The following is a 10,140-nucleotide window of genomic DNA, read 5'->3' as shown; positions in this document are numbered from 1 at the left end:
TTTTCAATTCCGCTTCAGTCTTCCTAAATAAAATAAGCAGTAGTCTAAGATTAGTGAAAAATGGTCAGTAACGCTATTACACTTAGAGCAGGAAATTTGTTGAATGAATTAAGATAGAGCTGTAACAGCTTCCAAAAAAACCAGGCATACTCAATTTCAGGTAAGTGAGCTTGCTCAGTAGCTTCATCAATTGTGAAAAAAACACTAGCAGGAGCTGTTATCAGACAGTAACCCTTTGACAGGGTTATCTTGCACCCAGTGACAGTGCTATTTGAGAATGGTAGCATATGAATTCAGAACAGAGAAGTGTTATTCTAATGTTACCAGTGCAGCAAGCTGCTTTCTGAGCAAGTTCAGAGATAGTGCAGTGGTGCACCCGGGCAGTGCACGTGAACACCACCCCCTGGAGAACCCAGGACCAGACACAGCACTGCACATGTGTCTCACCAGCACTGAGTAGTGGGGAAGGATTGCTCCCCTTGACCTTGCAAGTAATGCTCTACATATCACAGCCCAAACAGGGTGTTGGCCGTCTTTGCTACAAGGGCATACTGCTGGCTCCTGGTTAACTTGTCCACAGGTGCATGGAGTTACCCCTCACTGGCTGAAACTCTCTTTGTTGAACTCAGTGAGATTGCTCTTGGCTCATTTCCCCAGCTTGCTGAGGTCATGCTGAGAGGCAGCTCGACCATCTTGTGTATCAGCCACTCCTCTCAGTTTGCATCATCTGCAAACTTGTCAAGATTGTACTCCATCCCATCATCATAAAGGTCATTAATAAAGACATTAAATAGTACTGACCCCAGAACAGATCCTTGGCGTGTATCAGTAGTTACTGCTTTCCACCTGGACTCTGTGTCATTCATCAAAATCCCTCAAGTCCAGAAGTTCAGCCAGTTTTTGATCCACCTCAATGTGTTTATGTAGTCCACATTTCATCAGTATGTCTATGAGGCTGCTACAGAGACTGTGTCAAAAGCGTTACTAAAGTCACAGTAAACAATTCCCCTGTCCACTGAGCTGGTCATTTCATCATGGAAGGCTATCAGTTTGGCCAGGCATAATTTGCCCTTTGTAAATCCAATTCGGCTACTCCTAATCACCTTCTTGTTCTTAATATGTTTGTAGATGACTTCCTGGAGGATCACTTGTCAGGGTTCAAGGTGACACTGACTGGCCTGTAGTTCTCTGGATCCTCTTCCTTGTGCATCTTGAAGACAAGCAAGATAGGAGTGACTGTTGCTTCCTTCCGCTACCCCCAATCTCTAAGACCTTTCAGGTATCATCAAGTGGACTCACAATGACAGCAGCCAGCTCCCACAGCACTTGTGGATGCATCCCATCAGTTCCTATCATAGAATCACAGAATGGTTTGGGTTGGAAGGGACCTTAAAGATCCAGTGTCTCACCACCCTCACAGTAAATAATTTCTTCCTAATATCTAATCTAAATCTATCTAATCATCTATCTGTTCATTCAGTCCTGACATGTGGTACGCAAGAGACTGTGGCATGCATCCCCCACAAGGAGAAATTACAATGTAGAGAATCATCTCCAAGTTCCTCTTACCTGTAGAAATGAATTTTGGGTTGCTTCAAACCAGTCTCTGAACTCCCTTTCAAACTCTCTTTTCCTACTGACCTTCCGCCTCTCTAGCAGGCTTCCTGTTCCTTTTGCAGTTGGAAAAAACCAACAACATTGGTAACTTTAATATCTTTTGGAAATTGTTTTTCAAACAGTGTTTTCTATAGCCTCATGGTGTTTTCACATTTAACTTGCCAGACTTACTCGTTATACCTCTACCAACATACTGCAGAGCCATGGCAAGCTGCTATTTGGCTCCATCATTATACACAAATTTAAAGGTCAAGATCCCAAGCTGAGCTGTAACGGCAGGGTGCAGCTGAAGTGACTTCCTCCTGTAGTTTTCTGTTCTGGACTATGCCTATTCATCTGAGTTCCAGGCATGGTCGCAAGAAGATAACAGAGAGACCACAAGCCACCTGCATACAGAGAATGGCCTCAGATACTTGAGAGAGATGAACCTGAAAGACCAGAGTGCTGGTGTTCACAAATGGCATATCCAATCAGATCATGTGGAGAGCTTTGTTTTTTCCCCTCTTCTCTCCTGCTGTGGACAAACCAGCCCTATGCAGACCTCAGTTCCCAACATATATAAGATTAAGGCATGTAACTGCACCCTCCCCCAAGAAGGGCTCTTAACCTACTTCATACCACAGCCTCCCTGGACTATACATTTTGGGAGAAGGGAGGAGAAACAGGGAGGATAACGGGGTGGTGGGGAAAGAGTCCTACAGAGCATTACAACTTACTGCACATCCTAGATCCCCACAACGCAAGAGCTCCTGGCATAGGAGAGCTCTCAGCCAGCACAGGGAAAATAATCATCTTTCAGTCCTTTCCCAGGAGACCGGGTCCAGGATTATGCTATTGATCCTTCCTTACTCCTCTTCTGTTGCATTGTCCAATTCTGCATCTCCAACCCCCACCCCTGACTTCTCTCCTTGATATTCTGCACACACGTGTACCTGCTAACCTTCATGAGCTCAAGGACAAAGGAGATGGGAAGAGTGAGCTCATGCCTTCTCAGCACTGCCCAGCATCCTTCACTGCCTATCAGCAATGAAGAAAACACAGGCAACTATTTTACATCTCAAGGGAAAACTGTTTCCCTGGCTCTTGACTCAAGGAGTTACAATAAAACTCCTCTGCACATCAGACCATACCAGTCCTTTCACAGCCTCTCAGAATGCTCCCCTGGACTCCAGGGTCTTTAGGTCAGGCTCTGAAAAGGCAGGTGGGAAAATGAACAGATGCAGCACAAGCTCTCTGCTTTTAGATCTACAAGAGCACACGCACTGTCACTACTAAGGGAGGCTGTAGCCCATCATGCAGGGAAAAAAGCAACACAGTTTCTCATGGACTTTCCTATTCTATAACATCCAGACCTCCAGAGTGAGACTAAAATGCTTTGCTTCAGATAGACTGCAGGTCATAAAGGATGGGGTGATGCCTGGTTGGATTAGGAATCAGTTTCACACACTGTGCTTTCCTCTGTTCCCTCCACTCAAGTGCCAAAAATGGCATATAGTCATGGTCACAGAGCCTTCTTTCCACATGTGCTTATGCTCAGCTTGTCTCATGTTCATTCCACACTCCTAATTTTAGTGAGTTACTTCAGGACACAACTTTAAAATGCTTTTTTGCATAATAACTAACAGATTGCTCAGACTTAACCACCAACGCCTCGCAGAACAAAATGGAACATCTTGGCAGAGAGAAGTAATAGTAAAAGCTGTATTTATTTTTGTTTCACAAGACAAAGGGAAAAAGGCCAAAAGCTGCTTTGGTTTGATTCTCTCCTTATCAAACCTCAGAACATTGACTCTACAGGGGAAAACAAACAAACCAACAAAAAACAAACAAAAATCACTCCACTTATCCAAAAAGGCACTTTCCTAGAATAAGCAGTGCTACATCAAGCCAGATATTCATTGCAGTGGGCTCCAAATACTCCCATATTCAGTTCATGGTATTGCCACAGTAGAGTCCTCTGTTATGCCTTTATGATTACCAACCACGATTACACCATCTGTGGTAGGGGTTCGTAGCTCACTAAGATTTCTGTTGTTTAGCCCAAAGAGCCCAAAACAGAAGGAACTACAGGAGGAGAAACCACACCTTACTGACCACACACTAGGCCAGGGCTGACAATTTTGCAACTGCTTCTAAAGAAAGCAGTGGAAAAAACCCGCAGAGTAGTGACAGTGGGAGTAGAGAGTGAAAACAGCATCCATTTATACCACTTAATGTGTTGGAAAATGCTTATACAGTCAATAAAATCTCCTGTTTCCCCACAAAGTCTTTGTTCTTAAAGATGTTCAGTGTTGGGAGAGCTGCAGACATTCAAAATCTCGAATGCCTCCATGAAGCTGCACAGAACAAAAGGGCAGCACTACATACGTACACACACATACACATGTGGTGCCAGCCACTGGAGGGGCGTTTACAGCACCTCCCTCGCTCCAGAGTAGCTACGTGTGCACAGACCTCACACCCTGCCAAACTCACAGACAGGTATTTAATCAAAGCACCAGTGGCCTCTGATCAACACCAGACAGCTTAGCATTTAAAAAGTAGTGCACACCCTCCTTAAGCTCCCATAGCCATGTTCCCTGAGGGACAGGGAACTGTTTTGTAAAAATGATGGGCAATTTGTCTTTGTCATTTTTATAAGAAAGTCTCTTTCTCATCAAAGAAGAGACAAATAAACTTGAGAAAAACAGAGAAATGTTGCATGCGCAATCTCTTATGTTTCTGACCATTGCTTTGGCTGAACTGAGTAAACCTCACATTGCTTTTGGTTGACCTGGGAAACAGAAGAGGCCTCACACAACTGCAGCCCTAGAAATCATTTGAGTCACAGAGGACTTGCAGTAAACACCATGTAAAAGATCTGTCACTTTGAGGCTAGGTGACATTGATGATCTGACTGACTTGTGTTCATCAAAGGGGCCATTGGACCACCCCACTGCTGTTCCTAGGCATAAGAATAGGAGACACACTGGAGGCAGAAAATATTTTACAGTACGAGAGAGAATGGCCAATGCTTTGTCCATCTGCATTAAGCCTATCATAGTGCCAAATTCATGTGCCTCACCAATCCCCTTTAGAGACCAGACGTAATGATGCTGATGGTCTTAACCATATTCTTGTTTCTCACTGCTCTTTCTCCATTATATTCTGGCAAGAACTGTAAGAGCATCAGTAAGTCCTTTTGGCCATAAAGGGACAAGTCTTCTCCCACAGTTTGTCCAAGCTTGCCTCTGTGGTGGGAACCCTCAAAGGCACAACAGCACCTTGTGAAAGATATGTCAATTTTCTCCACTACAATTCACGAAGATGCTCAGGGAGAAGAGTAAAGCTTCCCACTGTCCTCCTCAAGACCTCCTAGAAGAGATTTGTACTCCTGGACAGTGAATTGCAGGAGTACTCCAGGCTACTTGAAGAGGTCCACCACAAATGACTCATAAATGAACTTGAATTTAGACAGTACAGGTTCCCTATCCATCCCTCTCTGTAACCTTGGAAATACTTGGAAATACAATGCATTTCTTTTAGAATCCAACCAAGTGCTGAAAGATCTGGTGCTTCTTAGATGCAGTTATGGACATTTGGTGACAAAGACAAACTCAGTGTAAAAGTTCAGCTTTTCCTGTGTCAGGTACAACTAAAAATGTGATTAAGATGAGCTCTCCTGTTCATCGCAGGGTGTTAATTTCCCACTACTATAAAATCAATCATTGCTTCGCAAGAGCTCCTTCTAAACAATGAGCTGGACTGAGATCCTCATGTTCTGATTTGCATCAAATTTTTACATCTTTAGATCTAGGACATCGAACAGAGACTGCAGCATCCTGCTCCCTGCTCAAACCAGAAATGAGAAAGTCTCCTCCACCAAAGACTTCAGAAGAGAAAGGAACGAAAAGAATAAGAAGCTGCCTTAGCTCGCTCTTCTCTGTTTTCTCCTACATTTTTTGCAGGGCACCTTCTCTAGCACATCCTTAGCTTCCTCCTCAGTTCCTGTTCTTTGCTCTTCCATCCTTTCATTGCGTTGAGGACTGCACTTCAGAAGTCCTACGAATTGGTCAATGAGATATGCATTTCTACAAAGGCCTCTTCCAGGTATACAGCTATAGAAAGGGGCCTTATTCCTCTGAAAGGCTGATGTAGGCTGCCACAAGTGGACCAGCATTTGCTCTTCTCCTGAGATTTCTTTGTCTGACCAAAGCAGAATAAAGGTCCTTCAGAGAAACAAAATGTTACTGGTAGGCAGTTATAGTCAAGACAAAGAGCTGCATAGACACTGGCTGAAGATTCAGGCTCCACCTACACCTCACAAATTACTTTTATCCTCAACTCTCACCTCCTCACTTCAAAAGAAGGTTCATTTTTGATGGAACAGCTGGAGAGTTGTGAGCTCTCCGGCAACATCTCTTAGCAGACCATTGAGTCACTGCCGTACAGAGTCCTTCTTCATGATATTGTATGTGGCAGGGCAGAAGTGGGAATGCAGTTGAGCCAGCAAAGTCTGGGATGTGATCTCTAACCGTGTTCCTTGGCTCTTCTTGTTCCATACATGCACTGCATAGGTGTTATTAAAGAGGTGGTGAAGCTCCGAGGAGCTGACCACTTCAAAATATTTCTTCCAGTCCTGCCACCGAATGGGATAAAAAGCCTCACGGGGCAGAGCACTCACTCCTCTGCAGCTTGTACTGCTCCTAAGACTCCTGATGGAGCACCACTTCTTGAAGACACGTGTTAGGAGCTGCGGGCCCTGGTGTCCCCAAATCCAGCTGTTGTAGTTCTCCACAAAGTCCTGCATGCAGAGCTCCATGAACTTGTGTTTGGGCTTAAAGGACAGAAAGGCCCCATTCAGTACATACTTGGACTGGATACCAAGCACATTGGTGAGGTTCTTTAAGTTCTTAAGCACAATGAAGTCTGTGTCCAGATAGATGCCACCAAATTTCCACATGATGGCAATTCTGCAGGCATCAGACAGGACGGGTAAGAAATAAGGCTCCCAGCGCTGCTGAGCCTGCAAGTACCACTTTGCCAGAGGTGTTCCAGAGAAAAGCTCTGGCAAGTCCAGGGGCCGGATTTCCACATTGGGGAAGCAGCTCAGCAACGAGAAGCCCCAGTGGTTGGGTAACGAGGCGTTCCCATTTGCCAAGCCTTTCATGAGCACCACGACCCTTGTCCCAGGGTGCGTCCGAGCTGCTGACTCCACAGAGCACATGAACAGGTAACTTGGGTCAGTTCGCTCCGAGGTCTCCACAAAAAACACATTCCCTGGGGAAGAAGAGGGCCCAGCAGCAATGGTGTGTGGAGAAGGCACAGAGTGAGCACAGTGGATTTCAACAGGCAAGCTGTAGAGCTGGCCTCTGCCCTTAGGGTCCTCCGCCATTCTCCAGTACAACATGATGAAGGCAAAGGACATGAACTTAAAGGCAAGGATAAACAGAGCCCTGAGCTTGTGGCTCAGCACCACCCTGGTCAGTTTTAGCAGGCAGTTGGGCATCCTGAACATTCTTGCTCCCGTCAGAGCCTGCTCTCCCAAGACAGTCGTGATCTGGAGGGGAGGAAAGAAGAAAAATATATTGACAGGGAAGGCAACAGACAGCACTATGACAGAGCTGCATGCTGAACTCTCCTTCATGCCAGCATGCTTGAATTGCGCCTTTAGGTCATCTTTAAAAAAGCATCCTGGCTTCTTCATGCTGCCGCAGTGCCCACAGGGCTCCGTTAGATACCACAGCCCATGCTCAGGCTGTGAGGTTCTGTGACAAAGCTCATCTGCGCACACACAAAAAGCATAAAGGGACAGTGGCAGGAGGGGGAGCCCAAATAGACCCTGCCAGGTCCATCACAGGGGCCATCAGCCCCTCAAAATCCCATCTGCTCAAGCCTAGAGGAGCACAATGGCAGGCAGGATCCCACAACAAGGACTGTAAAGGAACCAGCACCTTGTTTAGGCCCCTCCCAGGACAGTCCCAATGTCCAGGCATGAAACCCATCACCAGGAGAAGCTCTCCAGATCACCCTTTGGACTAAGAGGGTCACTGCCTAGGGGTAGGACATATTATGGGGTGCAAGGGAAGAACAGTTTGGAATTACACAGGACTGACTGTGTTTAGGAACCAAAGGTTGGGCAAGGGAGGAGTTTAGGTGATTTTGGGAGGAACAAGAGTGGGAAAATAGAGATGTAAGGCAATAACAAGGGCCAGATGTAGGTAAATAGCTTGCTGGTCAGTACACTTGTCTGGTGATGCCCTGTGCCTGACCAGGGCATCTTGTCTTCTTATTAAATTCCTTTCTGACTCTTTCCTGGATAGGGCTTTCAATTCTGTGTACACATGTGCGTACTGGGGTGTGAACAACTGGGGTCTAAGCGCAGCTGCTGCAGGGATCCACCTCTGTATATTCTCACTTGTGGACTTCCATCCTGTCCAGCCAGAGAAGGGAGAAGGATGAGGCTGTCAGTGCTGCCTATGTTCATGTGGGTGCTCTGAGTGTCTGCCTGGGATCTGTGTGGCCAGCCATGTATATGTACATACATATACAGTGTATGTGTGTGCTGAATATGTCTTCAGCCTTGCTACTGTCTGGACACGAAGCAGCAGCAGTCTCACATCTCTCGGGCTGTTGGATCTGGTACAATATATTATCCCCTAGCAAAGATTATTCTCCTTCAAAAAATAAAATACTTTCAAACCTCTTCCTTTGTTTATCACAAACCAAGATTGACCCTTAGTTCCTGGATGCACACTGTTCTTGCCACTTGTAAAGAAATACAGCACTTGCTCCATTTTATCTTCATCAGTCCATATTTTCACATCAGTCCATTACTTTCAAGCCGGACATGTACAAGAAGAATCCTACATACTATAATTTTAGGTTCTCTTCTGTCCTCCAGTTTGCTGCCATACTACTGAACCTGCCACCTGATAGTGAGGGGGACAGCTGCTTCTGAGTTGTTTCATTTGCCAAGACGAGAAGCCAGCCCTCCCAAGACTGAGAACTCATGTAAAACCCCAGCACTATCATCTGTTCCTGTCAAGAGGTCTCATCTCCCATAATCACAGAATGGTACTTGCTTCCCTTCCATTTATTCCCCAATAACCACCCTGTCACCCATATTTGCTACAAAGCTCCACAACATGGTAGTGTTCATTATGTTCCTTCACAAAGTACCTCTGTTCTTGACCATGCTATTAATTTTATATTTAAGCATTTAGGTTTAAAGCACTTAACACTCTCCTTCACTGAAAAGAAGAAAAAAACAGACATTTTTCTCTTCTTTCACCCTTTGAAACCACACTTTGTGAAAGAAAATTGAACACTATGACTGATAAGCCTTCAATACAGCAATCATCTTCAAAAGACACATTCTTCTCTTTTCCCAACTATTCTACCCACAGTGCCAGACTCAACTGTAGGGTGACACCTATATACATACCCTCCTGTCAGGCAGCTAAGTTGGGATACACAGTGCTATTTCTGCTTTTACAAGCCTAGTGTGACTGTCCTGGCCAGGCCCCAGGTTTAGATCTCTGAAGTCCAACACATAGATTTAACCATAAACAGGTACATTGCAGCAGGTGGAAGAATAGAGCTGAATTTTTTTTCCCAGAAATAGTCTTTAACAGTCCGAAATAAGGTGTGTCAAGGCACAGTCTAATTGAAGGGCACCGTCATCAATGTGCCAATGCCTCCCTCAAAGCCTGCATAGTCAAAGCGGGGCCAGGCTCTTAATAAAGAAAAAACACCAGTAAGGTTTCACAAGGAATATGCTCTTCAAAGAAAAAAAAAATTGTCCAAAAGATGCAAAACATTTTAGTGTCTTTTCTGCTTTAATCTCTGTTGCCCTTTCGGAAAAAGTTTGCATAATCTAAAAGAAATAAAATCAATACAATCCAAAAGTAAAACCAGAAGTTTTGTGAGACAAACCAAAAATGTGCAGAATATAGGAGAGAACTCCATTATGCCTGCTACAGATGGCTGTGGGTCAGCTTAATAATGGAACAGAATTTTCCATTTCAGATTAATCATTCTTCAGTTGGAAAAAATAAATAAAATCTCTGCTTATTTTTTTTATCTCTCTGTTTTTTTCTTCCATTTGAACAAAAGCCTTACCACCCTATGAGTCTTCAACATACCTTCAGTCTCTCAGAGAGACTGCTTTGGAGGGTAGACAGCAACACATCATTCAGCTGGTAGCACCAGGCACTGGTGTGCCAGGGAACAGCCACATCACAGTGAGCTGCCATTCTCCTCCATACCCTCTGCCTTCCTTGAAACTCTAGGAGGGTAACACACATTTTCTTTCCATATAATTGCAAGAAATGGAAAGACCCTGCCATCTCCCCTCCCCCTCTTCTCTCCCTTTTGTCTCTACTACTCCACTTGTGTTTGGAAGGAAGAAGAGCGAGGGAGTGAGATTTTTTTTTAGCCACATTACACCTGGAGTACACGGTGTAGTTGCTGCTAGGGTTGTAGTAGTGCACCAGCAAAGAGTTTGGGAGTGGGAGAAAAAGAGACGGTCATGCAGCTCTA

At 45.0% G+C, this 10,140-nt stretch overlaps 1 protein-coding gene across 1 annotated transcript; it reads right to left on the bottom strand.

Moving 5' to 3' along the window:
* Positions 1 to 3,304: 3,304 nt before the first annotated feature.
* On the bottom strand, positions 3,305 to 7,130 carry LOC115605746 (lactosylceramide 4-alpha-galactosyltransferase-like). The gene has a single exon (XM_030480609.1). It carries the CDS (start codon positions 7,112 to 7,114, stop codon positions 6,035 to 6,037), a length of 1,080 nt encoding a protein of 359 aa, XP_030336469.1. The 5' UTR covers positions 7,115 to 7,130; the 3' UTR covers positions 3,305 to 6,034.
* Between the last annotated feature and the right edge of the window lie 3,010 nt (positions 7,131 to 10,140).

Source organism: Strigops habroptila, chromosome 3 (genome assembly GCF_004027225.2).
Source record: "Strigops habroptila isolate Jane chromosome 3, bStrHab1.2.pri, whole genome shotgun sequence".
Lineage (NCBI taxonomy): Eukaryota > Metazoa > Chordata > Aves > Psittaciformes > Psittacidae > Strigops > Strigops habroptila.
Note: the sequence above shows the minus strand (reverse complement) of the source record. Positions and strands in the feature narration are given on the sequence as shown.

Bases quoted from the DNA above. Each gene is read 5' to 3' on its own strand.
- LOC115605746 (XM_030480609.1), bottom strand. From the start codon at position 7,114: ATGTTCAGGATGCCCAACTGCCTGCTAAAACTGACCAGGGTGGTGCTG.